This window comes from Hypanus sabinus, chromosome 28, assembly GCF_030144855.1.
Source record: "Hypanus sabinus isolate sHypSab1 chromosome 28, sHypSab1.hap1, whole genome shotgun sequence".
In the NCBI taxonomy this organism is placed as follows: Eukaryota; Metazoa; Chordata; class Chondrichthyes; order Myliobatiformes; family Dasyatidae; genus Hypanus; species Hypanus sabinus.
Window position 1 is genome coordinate 36,153,031 of NC_082733.1, and position 19,227 is coordinate 36,172,257.

The 19,227-nt window shown below is 43.1% G+C and overlaps 1 protein-coding gene across 3 annotated transcripts in view; it reads right to left on the bottom strand.

The window, feature by feature from the left end:
- Positions 1 to 19,227, bottom strand: part of LOC132382364 (synaptic vesicle glycoprotein 2B-like) — a 68,484-nt gene that overhangs the window by 37,004 nt on the left and 12,253 nt on the right. For 2 of the 3 annotated variants that reach the window (XM_059952484.1, XM_059952483.1), the window contains exons 2-3: positions 6,771 to 6,951; positions 3,496 to 3,647 (exon numbers count right to left, since the gene is read on the bottom strand). The exons of the other annotated variant lie outside the window; for it this stretch is intronic. In XM_059952484.1, coding sequence (XP_059808467.1) covers positions 3,496 to 3,647; positions 6,771 to 6,951 — 333 coding nt within the window. The remainder of the gene's footprint in view (positions 1 to 3,495; positions 3,648 to 6,770; positions 6,952 to 19,227) is intronic. 3 annotated transcript variants of the gene reach the window in all.

Here is a 19,227-nt window from a genome sequence, read left to right on the forward strand (position 1 = left end):
CTGAACTGTTTTGTGCACTTTATGCAGTCCTGGGTAGGTCTGTAGTCTAGTGTAGTTTTTCTTTCTGTGTTGTTTTTTACGTAGTTCAGTCTAATTTTTGTACTGTATCATGTAACACCATGGTCCTGAAAAACGTTGTCACATTTTTACTATGCACTGTACCAGCAGTTATGGTCGAAATGACATTAAAAAGTGACTTGACTTTCTCTGGAGTACCAGAGGCTGAGGGGAGGTCTAATAGATAGTTTGAATAGTTTGGACAGCTGGTACCTTTTTCCCAGAGCCAAAATGTCTAATAACATAGGGCATGTATTCATGGTAAGAAGGGGTAAGTTCAAAAGAGACATCCCTGGAATGTGCTTCCAGGATTGGTGGTGGATATAACAGAGGCACTTGAGAGATTCTTTGATAGGTAGATGGATGTGCAGAGAATGAAGGGGTGTGAACATTTTGTAGGCAGAAGGGATGGATTTAGCTTGGCATTTTAGCTGGACTCTTGTAAATTTCTACAGAAGTACCTATGTTGGAGAGTATTCTGACATGCATCACAGCCTGTTATGGAGCCTCCAAACCACAGTACTGCAAAAGGCTGTGGAGGAGTGTTGACTCAGCTAGCTCCATCACAGGCACAAACCTCCCCACCACTGGTGATGATGATGATGATGATGATGACATCGATTCAGACCTGAGAGGCCAGCGTCGGCCATTTTCATACCTTACAAGACGCAGAATGAGAGACTGTGTGGCGCGCCACTCCTCGTACAGATATTTTCGCAGTATTTTTCTTTATTTTACAAAGTCGAGTTGTGAGCTCAACACTCAAACCGGCACGGATGGAAAGCGTAATCGGGAATGACCCGACTGGATCCAAAACTGGGAACCTCCATTCCGGAGTCCGGCGCTAATGTCACTGCGCCACCAGCCCACTACTGAGCTACTGTATCTTGAAAAGGTGGGACTACAAGAAGGTGGCATCAGCCATAAACACCTTCACTACCCAGGACTTGCCCTCTTCTCAATGCTAGCTTCATGGGGAGGTATAGGAGCCTGACGACCCACACTGCCCTAGAATGACATCTGCGAACGCATATTTAGTTATCAGTCACTGAGGTCCAGGGCTACGTTGCAGAATGTAAGACAAAGGTGGTACCATAGTAGTCTGGTGGACAGACCTCTACCTCACTGAGGCCAAACGGCAGCTCTCCTACACCTCCTCCTACTTACCCCTGCCACAGGACCCCATCAAAAAACATCAATCTACCATCTTCCACACCAACTCCACCCTCATCAACTCCAGACACCTTCCTCCCTCAGCCAAAAAACTCATAATTCCCACACCCCGCACAGCTCGGTTTTACCTCCTCCCCAAGCACCTTCGTTCCGTCCGTCACAATAGACAGGACCTCCCAGTTGCCACCCACTTCAACTCTGCCTTTCATTCCCATCTAGATATGTCCATACATGGCTTCCCCTACTGTCATGATGAGGCCAAACTCAAGTTGGAGGAGCAACACCTCATCTACCATCTGGTTAGCCTCCAGCCTGGTGGTATGAACATTGAATTCTCCAATTTCCGGTAATTCCCTCCCCCTCCCCCTCCCCTATCCTAGGTCCCTCTCTGCCTCTCTCCCCTTTCAACTTTCTGCTCCTTTACCTCTACAGTTCTTTCATGCTTATCCCCTCCCCCCTTTATCCTTTCTCTGATTGGTTTTCCACCTGGCGCCTCTAGCCCTTCCCCCTCCCCTATCTCTATTACTGGGCTTTGGCCCTCTCTTCTCCCCCATTCCTGATGAAGGGTCTCGGCCTGAAATGTTGGCTACTCTTTTCTCACGGATGCTGCCTGACCTGCTGAGTTCTTCCAGCGTCGTATACGTATACATTGCAGAATCTTCACTTGTAGTACAGTGCTGCACAAAGATAGCAAGAGACAGGTCCCCAGCCTTTGCTTAAAAATAAGCTCATGGTTGCACTTTGTTCTAGTTTCTCAGGTACAACATTAAAGACCCCATTTTGACATTAGAGTTCACTCAATGTCCTCATCTTCATTCGTGTTCATTACGAAACAGGAAAATTTGACCTAGACTTGTATCTGGCTCATTGGCTTGGACTGGTTACAAATTAGCTGGTGTTTTCATCACCCAGGGTACTCCAAAAGGGTGTCACAAAACTAATAACAAATCATTTTTGTCACCTCTTGTCATCTGGAGCGAAAAAACTTCCAGCCCTGAGCAAGTGGTTATAGTAGAACTGACAGTGCCTTGGAAAGACCAGATTGAGGGGGTGTTCAGATGTAGGAAAGCCAGATACCAGGAGCTGGTAGAGCAGCGCCAGAGACAGGGGCGTAGGGTATAATGCCAGCCTGTAGAGGTGGGGTGCAAAGGTTTTGCTGGCTGCTCACTCTGAAGAACCTACTCTCCGCTTGGTATTATGGAGCCTGCAAAGAAAAGAGCCATCAGGACTGCTGAGCAAGCCTCCAGATGGCTATAGATCAAGAGGTGTAACCTGTGGACCAGCGTTGCTGGGACACAAGCCGGGGCCTGATCAACCCTGGTTGGGTTTGCCGGGGTGAGGGCGGCTGATGTTGGAAGACCTGAAACACCCAAAGACTTGAGCACCATCCACAAACACTTATAGAACACACAAAGAACATTGCAACATCGGAACAAGCCCTTTGATCCACGGTGTATTTACAAAACTTGATGCCAGATTAAACTAAATCTCTTCTGCCAGCACTTGATCCACATCCTTCCATCCCTCCATATCCATGTGTCTATCTCAAAGCATCTTAAATGCCACTTAACTATTTGCACCTCTAACGCTAGCAGCCTGTTCTGGGCATCTACCACCCTCCGTGTAAAAAAAAACTTGCCCCATACATCTCCTTTAAACTTCCCATTGTCATCTTCGATCCATGTCCTCTGGTATTAGACAGTCCTACCCTGAGAAATAGATTCTGTCTCCCTTATCTACATCTTTCATAATTTTAGAAACTTCCTCAGCCTCTGACACTTCAGAGAAAACAATTCACATTTGTCCAATCCCACCTAAGAACTCATACCCTCTAATCCAGGCAGCATCCTGGTAAATAACTTCTGCACTCTCTCCGAAGCCTCCACAGCCCTGTTGGAATGGGGTAAACAAAACTGCACACAATGCTCCAAATGCAGTCTAAACAATATCTGATACATAGAGCAGCACACACAAAATTCTGGAGGAATTCAGCAAGTCAGGCAACATCTATGGTGTGGAATGTGCAGTCAACACTTCGGGGCAAGACCAGCAATCAAAGTCTCAAAATGAAATATCGACTGTTTATTTCCTCCTATAGATGCTGCCAGATCTGTTGAATTCCTCCAGCATTTTGAGTGTTGCTGCGGATTTCCAGCATGTGCAAAATCTCTTGTGTTTATTGCAATATATAGATTCCATTTATACAATACACCCTGCCTGCTTACTGAGTGGGCCAAGTGAAGGGAAGTTGTTCACCAGACTCACCATAATGTGGGATGATGGTCCAGGCCATCACTGAAGCATAAATCCCGCCGATCATCCAGAACATGCAGAGCCAGCTGAGGTGTTCCCCTCGCTTCTCACGAGACAAGAATTCAGAGAAGTAGGCAAAGACAATGGGGATGGAGCCACCAATGCTGAGGGAAGGAAGAAAGAAAATAACTTTCAGAATGCAAGATTAACTTGCCGATGTTGACAAAACTCTGGTCTCTTTTTCCTACATTTATATTTTTTAACCTCCCTTATTATAACTTTAAATACTTATATATTGCATTGAACTGCTGCCACAAAACCACAAATTTCAGGACTTCTGTTAGTGATGTGATTCTGATTCTGGCACATTCTCAATCTTCACATCAAACCCTCTCTACTGACACTGTTCAGAGAAACACCTTGTTCCCAGCCAGTGTTCCCCAACCTGGGGTCCATAGACTCCTTGCCTAAAGGTATTGGTCCATGGCATAAAAGAAGCTTGAGAACCCCTGAACTAGAGGAACAAGAATATAAAACTTTCTAAAGAAGTTGAATGATATTAGACACGTGTAACACGTGTAAGACACGTGTAAGACAAGAATATAAAACTTTCTAAAGAAGTTGAATGATATTAGACACGTGTAAGTCCATGGTTTGTTGGGATAGACTCTGTTCCCTAGCAAACCCTAGGTATTTGTGTTTTCAGGAAAACACAGAAAGATCAAGAAACTGAGAGGTATAGGGAACTGGAGCAGAAGAGGGGCAGAGGTCTTCATAAATCAGCCATTATCATACAGAATAGTGGGAAAAGCTTTAGGGACATGATGGTCTACTCCTGCTTCTATTTTCCTGTGTTCTCACAGAAGAATACACAGAATAAAGAAGGTGACCATTTAGTTCAACTTGTTGAAGTTGAGCTAAAGTGAAGTCTTTAACTCAAAGTTGAGTTCAAAGTAAATTTGAGCTGAAGTCAATGTGATTTTCATGGATCTAAGATAGATTTTATCTCATGTTACAATCTATCTTAGATTCCATGAAGAAATCATCATTGTTTCAAGATTCAAAGTTGAAGAATTAAGATTGTTTAATGTCATTTCCAGTATACGACTGTAAAAAGAGAATGGTATAGTTGTTACTCTGAACCAATGCAGCATAAAAAAACACAATAAGATAGATAATGCTATAATAATAAAAAAACAATAAATATAATTACATAAGATAGTGTATATACCTTGATTGATTATATGCCCATAAAGTTATTCTAGGTGTATGAGTGTCTGTACATAAGGTGACTCTGACAGGAAATGATAAAGTAGTTCTGGTTGGGAGTGTGGTGGGGTGGGTTAGTGGGTGAAGGTGTTCATCAGCCTTACTGCTTGGGGAAAATAACTGTTTTTGAGTCTGGTGGTCCTAGCGTGAATGTTGCATAGCCTCCTCCCTGATGGGAGGAGGGTGGGAAGGATCCTTCATCATCAAGGGCAGATTCATAGTGGCCCTGAGCCCCCTATCAAATGTATAACAATCACAGAAAGGTTCCAATGAGTTGGTGACACTAATAGCCATGTATTATGGCTCTCCAGGGAATGTTAAAGTTCTAAGCATGAGCTACAAGTTAGAAACATGGCAACTTCTCACATCTCAGCCATATTAAGTAGAAATATATTCAGATTCATTATTCAGCTATGGAAGAGCACTGATTATTGCATTGAAGATAAACTAGCTTAGTATAAAGTCACAGCAGTTACAGATCTCCAAATGTTGAGATAAGGGCTGAAAAATTCAGGTTTATAAATATCAGTGATAAATGGAACCACTCACTCCAAATTATTTAGAAGAGTTCCCTCAGCAATTGTTACTAGACAGCAAATAAATCAGGCCAGGCTCGCACTGCAGAGGGAAGGAGGCTGTAAGAGTAGATGAGCTACTGTGCACAAGTTGTTAAAATTTTAATGCAATTATTGGTTTAATTATTTAATTGTGGATAGCCATGAATCAAGTGAACAAATTTATAATTGGAAAAATATAGTCCACATACTGGAAATCTGAAATAAAACCAGGTGATATTAGGAGTACTTTGCAAGTCAGGTACCTCTAGTAGAGAAAGAACCATTTTACGTTGATGACCTTTCATTACAACTCAGGGTTCTGATAAAAAGTTTTCAACCTGTGACAATAATTCTGTTTGTACCTTCACAGATTCTGCCTACCCCACATCAGATTTTCTGTTGTTTAAAAATTATTACAGAATAAATTTATAAACCAAATGCACATACCAATGCTTCCTCAATTATTCCTCAAAGTACTGGGTGGGAAGACAGCAGATCTTCCATTATACTATATTATTGCACAACTGCAAATAATTGTGGGAGGGGTTGAGTTGGCCTTATTCAATGGGAGGGAAGAGCAAATGGGCACATGGTCTGCAGGCTAGCAATGTCAACAGTAAACTCCAATTCCCTAATGCCTACAATATAATTCTGTGATGGCATCATAAAGCAATCACTTGAGTTGAGTATGATGTTCTCCTAAGGGTTTGTCTATTGGGTAGGGTGGCAGTGTCTTTAGGAGGCTGCAGAGGTAAATCTGGGATCCACATATTCTGGAGGATGGATTCCCTTAATGGCTATTGCCTGAGTGTGACTTGGTCTAATGTGTGTAGGACTGCCACCACACAGTCCATGACAGACTGGGGTCAGGGTCCAGTGGCATGGAATGCAAACCAGCTGGGTCTCTTCACTGCTACAACCTTCCTGCACCTTCACTGCTGCTGTGATACGTCATCATCTTCCACCAGCTCCAATTTTGAGGCCTTGGTTGGGTCGCTTTTTTATCTGGAATCTCTCCCTTGACCTTACTGCCATGGGTGACGTTACCAGGAGATAAGCACCAGATAACTAAACTTCGGAAGCATCACTCTCGTCATCTCAGGAACTCACAAACCTCTCCACCGCAACAAGTTGATGATCCTCGGAGAAGATGTGATGGCATACTCCTCACTTGGCTGGCTGAGCTATGCGCCAACCATTCTCACATAGTCACCATCTGGGACATCAAATAATAATCATGTGGGACAAATTAGTCCACTGGCTTGCATTTCACCTAGAACCCTACAAATGTGCTCCCAATATTCTCTCCATTTTAGCATCCGAATGTCACTCCATGTTATCTTCCCAAGTCTTGGCATTGACATCTAAGCGAAAGAGAAGAAAGGGGCTTGGACATCCAGGCTGGCTGTGCAGCATGTTTACCTTGATAGCACTAAATTAGTTGTCCTGCAGTTCACTTACCCAACCCCTGAAAGTAGTCGGCAGAACAGGAAGATGCCATAACCTTGGACAAACGATGAGAAGATAATAAAGACGCCATTGATGCTCAAGGCGATGATGAGACAATACCTTCTGCCCATTTTATCTGCCAGACCTCCCCAGATGAAGGCTCCAAACATCATTCCCAAATACACTATTAACCCTGCAAGAAAGTAATAAGAAAATTAGCAACATAATCAACTACATCCTGACATTATGTCCCAAATTTCAGACACTTCAACAGCCTCTCAGCATTTCATTCCACCAGTTCTCCAAAAATAATTTTTCATCAAGCAATGAGGTACAGAGATAAAGATAATAGATGCAAGAGAGGATTAGGAATGGAATGGGACCATGTTACAGACTGTTCACTGCAACAAGCTGATTTCCTTTAGCATCATAAATGAATATATATAGATTGCAAAAATGATAATCGAATGATATTTGAGACTTAGCTCCATGAGGAGATGCTTTGTAGGTGACTGAAAGCTGAGTCAAGGAGCATTTTAAAAATAGACAGTGAGCCACAGAATCACACGAGAAAGAAACTGACCCCAGAGTCCACATCATCATTCACCCATTAGTCCCTCGGTCAATGGTAATGGCATAGAAAAGGTTGGGAACCCCTGCATTAGTCCCATTAGTTATTCTTTCCGCATTCCCATCAATGTAGGGAAGTAAACTGATGTATTCAGACTCAGTTTTAAGACCTGAACACCCTGTCATATCAATTATAAAGTTACTGGGTCAGGCATTTTTCGGAAATTCCCCTAAAAAAAAGGTATAAAAGCTCTTTAAAAACATACCGGCTGCAAATTATCAGCCAACAAGATTCTACAGATGCTGGAAATCCAGAGCAACAGAAACAAAATGCTGGAGGTTTTCAGCAGGACAGGCAGCATCTATGGAGAGGAATGAACAGTTGACATTTTGGGCCAAGACCCTTCATCAGGACAAGTGAAGGGTCTCGGCCCAAAATGTCAACTGCTTATTTCTCTTCATGGATGCTGCCAGACCTGCAGGCCTCAAGCCTGTCTCTTCCACTCTTTTGTGCTGGCAGGCGATATTAACAACAGCAGGAAGTTTGCATATTGGTGCCATTCCTTGTAGCCATTTCGAGCGAGATTAGACCTTCACCCAGTAGCTTGCAAGATCCTCTCCACGTATCGTCACAACTCACTCTGTGCTGGGTGAACCCACCACACAACTAGGCACTTCTACTCTGCTTTCTCTTGCCATCCAAGAGATTATGGTGCCTTCAAACCTCTGTACCTCAATTGCTCTGTACTCAGGTGCAGAGTTTGCTGCCAGGTAAGTCAGATACACTCTCAACTTGCTGGATTGTCATCCCAGAACTGCGCATAACACAGTAATGTAGCAGGTAGTGGAGCGGTCATACCACTCCAGTCCTGACTTTCTGTGCTCTTTGTGTAGAATCTGCACATTCCCCCTGTTACCAGGTAGCTTTCCTCTGCATCACCTGGTATCTTCTCATATCCCATAGACCTGAAAGTTGGCCAAATTGCCCAAATAGCACAGCTCATCGAGTCATAGAGTTGCAGAACATGAAAAAAATGTCCTTTGGTCCCTCCTTGTCCATGTTGACCAAGGATGTATATTCCAGATAATCCCTTGTAATGAGTTCTTCAGGCTTCTGTGGGAAGCCAGAGATCCTTGGTGCTTGCTGTTTGAACTTGTTAAATTTATTTTGATAGGTTTGAGGATTCTGTATTACTTGTATTATTTAAGCGCATGCCCAATTAGTGCTAATCACGGAATCCTAGTTTTGAGAATGTTACATCTTGCTGTATCATTTGGCTGAACCATCAGTGTTTTGGAATTCTTAGGAATAAACATTAGCCACCATCTCTACATCGGAGTCTGTCTTTCCTCCACACGTGTTCCAACATTGTCAATGCACATCGTGACATATCCCGTTTCCCAGCACTTGGTCCATACGCCCCTAAATTCGTGTCATCTGAATACTTGTCCACTTATTTCTTAACTGTGTCTAATGTATTCATCTCAGCCTCTTCCTCCATATGCCTAACACCTGCTGTGTAAGAAAAGCTGCCCCCCTCAGGTTCTTATTTCAGACTTTCACCTCTGACCTGAAGACGATGTTCTCTAGTTTCAGATACCCCAACATTGTGTGTAGGCAATTAGTAAAATCTGAGAGGCAGTGTCGGAAACCTGGGGAGAATAAAATAGGATTAGCATAAAATTACTGCAAATGAGTCAGAACAAATTTGGTGGTCCTAAAGCCTGCCTTTGTGCTTTTTGACTTATGGATACATATAAGCAAGGTCCTCCTGCTAAATTCGGGTCAGCTGAATTTCCAGCATTTTCCTCCCCTCCATCCTGGGACCGTTGCACATGGCTTTAGCTAACATGATGCGCGGTAGAGATCAAAGCTGGAATCCTGTGGCTCCACACTGTTCACATCCACACTGAGGACTGGCTTTGATTTCATACGAAACCCTTGGCTCTTTTCAATGCTCATATAGAATTCTGTTTCAAATCCTTTCTTTATACGCCAAGAAGACAAAACCCAAGAGGCAATTATTTAGTCTGTAATAAAGTTTAATAGAGAAGGCAATTTTGAGTCTCAAAGACTTATGTCTAAAATCAGATTGATATTCAGCCAGTACTTAGTGAATCAGATCTCTCTCAGACTCAGCTGCAAATCAGACACAATGTTCTTTCAAGATCCTTGTCAAAACTGTGTATATTTAATACTTCAGTAGTATTTGAGCAGTGTTGGTGAGTGGATAAGGCATCGGTTTAGTGATCTGAAGGTCGCTGGTTCGAGCCTCAGCTGAGGTAGCGTGTTGTGTCCTTGAGCAAGGCACTTAACAACACATTGCTCTGTGACGACACCCATGCCAAGCTGCATGGGTCCTAATGCCCTTCCCTTGGACAACATCGGTGGCGTGGAGAGGGGAAGGCTTGCAGCTTGGGCAACTGCCAGTCTCCCATACAACCCTGCCCAGGCCTGCGCCCTGGAAACCTTCCAAGGCACAAATCCATGGTCTCACGAGACTAACGGATACCTAAACTAAACTATTTGAGCAATATTGCAAATATAAGTATACAATTTTCACAACATATGCCAATGATATTAAACCTGATTCTATTTGTGATATATGCATTCTTGCTTGTTTAAATAATTCATTATGGGTTATATGTAAAATTAGTAAATTGCCTACTAGCGATGCCACCATGTGATATGTGCATGCCTCGCTTAAAGTACAAACAAAGTTAGACTCACACTTCAGACTCCCATCTCTTCCTCTCAACTAGGTTAAATTTTTGGAGTTACAAAACATATCAGTGGTGATGTGGTATTTTTAAAACAAACCCGAGACAACTACTTACCTGTTGAAGCACAGCAAGATGTTCGAGTTAAAAAAAGCATGGCACTTTTTTTTTCTTTGCAACAACACGTTTTCTTCGCAAAAGGAGAGACAATCAAGTAAAAAAAAAGCAGAGCAGAAATGTGAAAACTAACTATAGACGAGCAGTATGGCTTACAGAAGAAATGAATGGCAAATCGACCAAAATGGAATTGGACACTGGCTCTGTCATTCCACAAAATGAGTTTGAATGTCATTTCAAAGTTACTAAGCCTGCAGATAACCAGTTAGGAACTTATACTGGAGAAAAGACAGCTCCCATGGGATTGACATTCAGAACAGTGAAATGAAAAAACCAGTGAGCTCCAAAGGTCCTGTGTGTGGTAAAAACGGGAGGGCCAGCCATCTGGGTTGTGATTGGCTGAGACAACTATGATGTGATTGAAGATCCATCCACCATCTGCATGCCACATCCCCTGCAATAGAAAGGTACTGGATGATGCCACAGCAGGGTTCAGGAATGGCACTGGAAAGCTCAAACAGCAAGAGTAAAATAGTGCTAAATGAAAGTGCCACACCCGAGTTTTACAAAGCCCATCCAGTTCCTTATACCATCCGTGATAAAGTAGCCAGTGAGCTATATCGCCTGGAGGCTGAAGGAGTTCTTTCCAAGGTTGAGTGGAGCCCATGGGCAATACCAGTCATTCCGATAGCCTAAAAGAATGGCTCTGTCAGGATCTGTAGTGATTTTAAGGTCACTATCAACCCCAATACAGAAAGTAGATCAATACCCTCTGCCCAGAATAGAGGACATCCACGCAAACCTTTCTCAAGAGAAACACTTCAGCAAGGTGGCCTAGCTGAGGTTTACCTGCAGATGGTGGTGGAAGAAGTGAACAACATGTTTCTCACCATAAGAACTCACAAAGGGTAAGCTATAATACTTTTATAATAATACTTTTGCTATAATACTTTTATTGTCACCAAACAATTGATACTAGAGCGTACAATCATCACAGTGATATTTGATTCTGCACTTCGCAGGGTTATTTCTGGAATAGCATCTGCACCTGCACTCTGGCAGAAAGCTGCGGACCAGCTACTGCAAGGCTGTCCAGACACTCAGTATTACCTAGATGACATCAATGTGACAGGAAAAAAAGACAAGGAACATCTCTGAAACATAGTATTAAAAATATTAGATGATTATAGGCTCAAAGCACAATGGACCAAGTGTGAATTCTTTAAACCAAATATCACCTACTTTGGTCACATAATCAGCGCACAAGAGTTACACAAGTGAGCCGAGAAAATTCACACAGTGGTGGAAGCTTGCTTGTTATGCCTCACCTTATGGTATAGGTGAAGTCATGTCACACGTTATGAATGATGGAACTGAATGCCCCCAGAGCCTTTGCATCATGTTCCCTTACTGTTGCAGAGAAAATATTATGCACAGATTGACAGAAAGGCCTGGAGTCTGGTTTAGGGTGTAAAACATTTCAACCAGTACTTCCATGGGAGAGAGTTTGCCCTCGTTACAGATCATCAATTGCTGGTGTCCATTCTCAATCCACAGGAGGGTGTTGCCCTACCGCTGCAGCATGTGTGCAGAGATGGGCTTTTTCTTGGAGGTCACAACTACAAGACTGAACTCAAGAGCAAACCTAATCATGGAAATGCTGGTGAATTGTCCTGTTTACCTTTGCAAAAGGAAATACTTGAAAATTTACAAGAGGACAGACTGTAGCGTAAATTGGAAGTCTCCCTAATACGACTGTGATGATCAAAGGGGAAACCAGAAAAAGCACCACACTTGTCTCAGGTCCACATTGCCACCCAAAATGTGCATCGAAAGCTCCTGTGCCTCCATTTTTACCAGCACCAAGATGAACTTGCCCTTGACAGAGGTTTCCTTATCTGAGGATTGAGAGTCGGTTGTCCCATCCAAGCTGAGAGCGGAAGTTTTGTAGAAGCTACTTGCCAGTCATCTAGGTGCAGTAAAATGAAAACATTGGCTAAAAGTTTTGTCTGGTGGGCTGGGCTAGAACAGCAGATAGAAACTCCTGTACTTTGTGAGGGATGGCAACATGTTCAGTACATCCCTAGAGCAGTGACTCTCCAACCCTGGCAAAGGATTCACGTGGGATTTACCGGACCATTCATCAGCATAAATCTCTTGGTATTAGTAGAAGTGTTCCCAATAGCCTCCACCACAGCCTCGCACACACTGTTGATGTATTGAGTGGCTTTTTGACTGGAGTTCTGGAACACCTAGCCAGTGACAATGGACCACAGTTTGTGGCAGAACAGTTTCAGTCATTCCTGAAATGAATGTAAAAGACATATTTCATCTGCACCGTATCGCCCAGCTACAAACAACATGGTGTAAAGGTTTGTCCAGAGTCTAAAAGGCGCACTGCGAGCGATATCAGCAGAACGCACTACACTGACACTGAACCAGAAGATTGCCTATTTCCTCCTTGCGTATCGTAATGCAGCACGCTCCACAACCAACAATTCGCTAACTTTGCTTTTCCTGGGCTGTCCCTTGCATCCACACTTGGATCTGCTCAATCCCATCTCAGGAGTATGCAGGACAAACAGTGGAGACAAATGGAGGACTCCTTTCAAGCAAGGAGGTTCAATGTTTCACCCTTGGACAAGCAGTCGTGGAGAGGGGCCACAGAGATGATCAAAAGTAGATACTCAGAAAGATTAAGGACGGGACTGGACCATTCTCCTACTCAGTGGAGATTGGTGTCTTCTGAGGGTGACACATTGCTCAGTTGAGGCGAGTAGAGTCAATTGTTATGGAAGAAAGTTGTCCAAAGCTGTCAGAGCCATATCCTGCAGTCCCAGATTCAGCTCCTACAACCATCACAGAGGAGGGCCCAGACCCTGAGATTGTTTCACAGCCACAAGTCTCACCGGCCAAGCAGAGTGACCTCCTCCCTTATGAGGAAAGACATTATCCCACAACGGTAAGAAATCCTTCACAGCAATTAAATTGTTAGGCAATTTAAAAATTGACTGTGCTGCGCAAGTCTGTATCGTAGTTGCATCATGTAATATTATATACACATGAGGCATTGATCGTGTAGATAGCCAGAGGCTTTTTCACAGGTCTGAACTGGCTAAAATGAGGTGCCAGCGATGGTGGTGGAAGAAGATACAATAGGGTCTTTTAAGAAACCCTTAGATAGGTACATGGAGCTTAGAAAAATAGAGGGCTATGCGCTAGGGAAATTCTAGGCAGTTTCTAGTGTAGTTTACGTCATCAGCACAACATTGTGGGCCAAAGGGCCTGTAATGTGCTGTAGATTTCTATGTTCTATGTTTTATAGTCTATATTGTATATGGTTGACAGGCATTCTATATTGAATTGGAGTTTATAGCTAACCAGGGAGGAGTGTTGTGTATTTAATATTTCATAGTACTTGAGTAATATTGTAAATATATTATTTGATTAAGTATTATTGTTCATTTAAGTAATTCATTATGGGTTATATGTAAAAATAAGTGAACTTAATATGTCATGGTAGTACCATATGATATGTGCATACCTCGTTTAAAGTAAAAATGAAATTAGGCTCACATTTCGGACGTCTGTCTTTTCCTTTCAGTTAGTTTAATGTTTGGAATAACCACTATGGGCTCTGTCGTGGGGTCTGCGCGCCCTCACACGTGGGCTGCAGAGCAGGTTCAGCAATCACACTTGTGTGTATGAATGTTCCAGCTGATTAGTGTTTCACTGTGGTGGTATTTAACTCCCTTCCTCTCACACCAGTCTTGTCAATTCACGACCAAAAGCAGAACAACGTCTACGTTCCCTGCTTACCCTTGTCTTTGTTCCATGAAAGAGGACTACCATTTAAATAGATGATGTAAAGAAGCTGTATCCATTTAGTGTTAAGCTACTGCTTCCTAGCCACAGTGTTGGCATTGGCCTTCAGTTTGACACTTTTAACTAACGGCCCCGTGGGCCAATCATTTATTGCTTATGCTTTAATTCTGCACAGTTCTAATTAAAAGTCAGTAAACTGTTCATCTGCTTCAGTGTCTCTCCCTCTGCACTTGGGCCATAACCACACACTTGTGTCAATCCTGGCAACAACTAATCAGAATGCCGGACAAGTATGCGTATTTATTTAATACTGTTAACATAATTTGGCCTTCCAAATGTTTCAGTGAGGGCAAATCCATGGTGGGAAAGGAGTTGGCAAGATACCATGATGTGAATAACAATGCCTTTTCAGGAAACTTTTTAAACAATTAACTACCTTTCCAGCAACCATAAGACCCAAAGGCACAGGAGCAGAATTAGGCCATTTGGCCCATCGAGTCTGTTCCGCAGCTTCATCGTGGTTTAATCGTGGCTCTCAACCTCATTTTCCTGCCTTCTCCAAGTAATCTCTGATGCCCTGGCTAATCAAGAACCTATCAGCTTCCTCTTTAAATATACCCAATGACTTAGCCTCCACAGCTGTCTGTGACAGTGAATTCCACAGATTCACCACCCTCTGGCTAAAAAAATTCCTCCTCGCCTCTGTTCTAAAGGTACATCTTTGTATTCTGAGGCTGTGGCCTCTGGCCCCAGACTTTCCTATTAGAGGAAATATCCTCTCTACATCCATTCTATTTAGGCCATTCAATATTGTTTAGGTTTCAGAGAGATCCCCCCACCCCCGACATTTATCTAAACTCCAGTGAGTACAGGCCAAGAGCAATCAAGCACTTCTACATTCAATAAGACCATAAGACATAGGAGTAGAATTAGAACTTCTGGCCCATCAAGTCTGCTCCACCATTCAATTATGGGTGATCCTTTATGTTTCCCTTCCTCAACCCCAGTTCCCGGCCTTCTCCTCATAACCTTTGATGCCATGTCCAATCAAGAACCAATCAATCTCTGCCTTAAATACTCTCAATGACCTGGCCTCCACAGCTGCATGTGGCAACAAATTCCACAAATTCATCACCCTCTAGCTGAAAGAAATTTCTCCGAATCTCTGTTTTGAAAGGGCACCCTTCTACCTGAGGCTGTGCCCTCTTGTCCTAGACTCACCCACTAAAGGAAACATCCTTTCCACATCTACTCCATTTAGGTCTGTCAACATTCAAAAGGATTCAATGAGATCCCCGCCCCATCCTACTGAATTCCAGCAAGTACAGACCCGGAGCCATCAAACATTCCTTGTATGATAACCCTTTCATTCCTGGAATCATCCTTGTGAACCTCCTCTGGACCCTCTCCAATGCCAGCACATCTTTTCTAAGATCAGGGGTCCAAAACTGTTCACAATGTTCAAGGTGAGGGCTCACCAGTGCCTGATAAAGCTTCAGCATCACACTTTTGCTCTTGTATTCTAGACCTCTTGAAATGAATGCTAACATGCCTTCCTCACCACCGACTCAACCTGCAAGTTAACCTTCAGGGTGTTCTGCACAAGGACTTGCAAGTGTCTCTGCATCTCAGATTCCTGTATTTTCTCTCCGTTTAGAAAACAGTCTGCACATTTATTTCTACTACCAAAGTGCATGACAATGCATTTTTGGACATTGTATTTCATTTGCCACTCTCTTGTCCATTCTCCTAATCTGCCTAAGTCCTTCTGCATTCTACCTGTTTCCTCAACACTACCTGCCCCTTTACCAGTTTTCTTATTATCTGCAAACCTAGCAACAAAGCCATCTATTCCATCATCCAAATCATTTATATATAGCATAAAAAGAAGTGGTCCCAAAACCAATCCCTGCGGAACACCACTAGTCACTGGCAGCCAACCAGAAAAGGAACCTTTTATTCTCACTCGCTATCTCCTACCATTCAGCCAATGCTCTAACCATGTTAGTAACTTTCCCATAATACCATGGACTCTTAACTTAAGCAGCCTCATGTGTGGCATCTTGTCAAAGGCCTTCTGAAAGTCCAAGTTTACAACATCTACTGCATCCCCTTTATCTATCCCACTTGTAATCTCCTCAAAGAATTCCAACAGGATCGTCAGGCAGGATTTTCCCTGAAGGAAACCATGCTGACTTTGTACTATCTTGACCTGTATCACCAAGTACTCCATCTCCTAAGGTTGACTCTAACCTCTTCCCAGTCACTGAGGTCAGGCTAACTGATCTATAATTTCCTTTCACTGCCTTTCTCCTTTCTTAAAGAGTGGACTGACATTTGCAAATTTCCAATCCTCTGGCACCATGCCAGAGTCTAATGATTTTTGAAAGATCACTTCTAATGCCACCACAATAACTAACACTACCTCTTTCAGAACCCTAGATAATCTGGTCTGGGTGGCTTATGTACCGTTAGGCCTTTCAGCTTTTTAAGCACCTTCTCTCATGTAATAGCGACTGCAACCACTTTTCTTCCTTTGCACTACAACATCAGGCATACTGCTAGTGCCTTCCACAGTGAAGACTGATGTAAAATACTCATTTAGCTCATCAGCCATTTCCTTGTCCCCAACTATTATCTCTTCTGCCTCTTTTTCTAGTGGTCCAATGTCCACTCTCATTTCTCTTTTATTTTTAACATACTTGAAAAAAACTATTACTATACACTTTGATATTACTTGCTAGCTTGCTTTCATATTTATCCTTTCCCTTCTCATGACTGTTTTAGTTGCTCACTGTAGGTTTTTAAAAACTTCCCAATCCTCTATCTTCCCACTAATTTTTGCTTTGTTGTATGCCCTTTCTTGTGCTTTTACAATAGCTTTGACTTCCCGCATCAGCCATGGTTGTACTATTTTACCAGTTGAGTATTTCTTCATTTTTCAAATACATATGTCCTGCACCTTCCTCATTTTTCCCAGAAACACACGTCATTGCTGCTCTGCTGACATCCCTGCCAGCAGCTCCTTCCAATTTACTTTAACCAGTTCCTCTCTCATACCACTGTAATTTCCCTTACTTCACGGAAATACTGCTACATCAAACCTTACTTTCTCCTATCAAATTTCAAGTTGAACTCAATCATATTGTGATCACTAGTTCCCTAAGGGTTCTTTTACCTTAAGCTCCCTAATTGTCTCCGTTTCATTACATAACACCCAGTTCAGTATAGCCAATCCCCTAGTAGGATTAATGACAAACTGCTCTAAAATGCCATCTCATAGGCATTCAACAAATTCACTCTTTTGATATCCATTACCAACTTGATTTTCCCAGTCGACCTGCATGCTAAAATCTCCCATCACTATCATAACATTGCCCTTTTGACAAGCCCTTTCTATCTTCTGTTGATTCTCAGATCTTTCTTTCCCAGATCATTCTTGGGACTCTCAAACGTAGTCACGTCTGGCATGTTGGTACACAGCAGGATTCCAGAAACAATACATAAAGAAGCAACTGCAACCTGTTTCCTTTGGAACGTGGCTGAAGAAGAAATATTGGGAGAATGCTGAGAGAATTCTCACCTCTTTCTTTCGTACAATGGGAGATCTGCATTCGTCACTGATAACTCACATGCTGTTGTGAAATATTGGGGGGAAGACTTCCTTTCTCAACGTCGAATTTTGATTGCAATTTGTACCCAGGTTGTTGGTTGTGCCTGGCATTTTGCTTTAAATCATGGTCCTATGGTTGTACTGTTATGGTAAAAAAATGGTTTGGCAAACGGCACTATGTCCCTGTACGGTGTCTATGTGAACGTCAGGGGGACATGTGTATCTCAGTGTCTCCGGATATCAACGACTGTGAAATAAACCTGCAAATGATAACAGAACGCTACAGTGCTGGCCAATTTTGAATTTGATGATTACGCAGGGACTGAAATAACTCTTATAAACAATGAACAAGCGTCTGATTCACTGAAATGATAAGTGAACCAACATTAGGGTTTGTCCAAGGACACCTTTCCCAGCACTGAGTTTGAACTGGACTGACCACTTTCCTTGTACGTCTGTTCCCAAACCCACCAGTGCTCCCTCTCTATCCCGAAGGGGGAGTGGTGGGTGGGGGGAAGTCTGCTGGTTCTCTAGTCAGGTGAGCTCGAATAAGAGACGTGGCTGGCTCTAACATCGAAACAGTGAGCTATTGCTTTCCCCTGACACTGTGGAAGGGAAGATATTGCTCCCTCACCTCTCTGGTGAGAGGAGAGTATGCAGCATGGCAAAACGGTGAGTTACTTTTTGAGGGACTCTACATCATAATCTCTTTAGGGGCTTTGCTATTGCTTGCATGGTGGGTGGTGGGAGGGGGAGGACTGATACTGCCTGCTGGAACAAGTGCTTTGATGCATTGCTGCTGCTTATTCATGGAAGGCACTTGGGGGGACTTTTGGGATCTAGCATTCTTCTATTATTCACTCTTTGGGCTTTTTGTCAGTTTTCTAGATGTCTGTGAAGAGTAAGAATTTCAGGTTGCATACTATAAACATTCTCTGACATTAAATGGAACCATTGAACCTTTGGACCATCATTGACAAGATCTATTATGGGAAGCAATAATCAAGCAGATTGAAAATAGATTTGAGGATGTACCTGAAGCTTCTCAAAGAAATGCAGCAATGGCACGACCCTTGGGTCTTCCGGTCCGTGACTATTCAAGATGGAGAAGGGCCAATCAAGATGGCATTGAGAACCTCAAGTACTGGCATCTGCAGCAGGAAGATAACTCCACCACATCACAAACTCTATTTGTTTCTCTCTTTTCCTTATTTCAATGAAGGATCATTGAGTTGAAACATTACTTCCTCCACAGGTGCTGCCGGATCTGCTGAACATTTCCAGCATTTTATTTCAGATTTTCAGCATCTGTATTTGTGCTTTATGGTGGAAGGGTGGGGATACTTCTCTACCAAAGGAGATGTCAGGTGCATCTCCCCTCCGCTAGCCTACAGGTCACCCTTTGGCAAGCTGTAGCACCTGCTTAACCCCCCAATTCAGGGTCACATGAAGCCAAGGGGGCAAGTGGGGGATGGCTGGTGCACATCACAAGTCCTGGTTATGCGACCACTGACGCCAGGCAGACAATCTCTGAAGAGTAATGGCTGGGGTCACCTATCTTGTAAAGACACTGCCCAGAAGAAGGCAATGGCAAAGCACTTCTGTAGAAAGATTTGCCAAGAA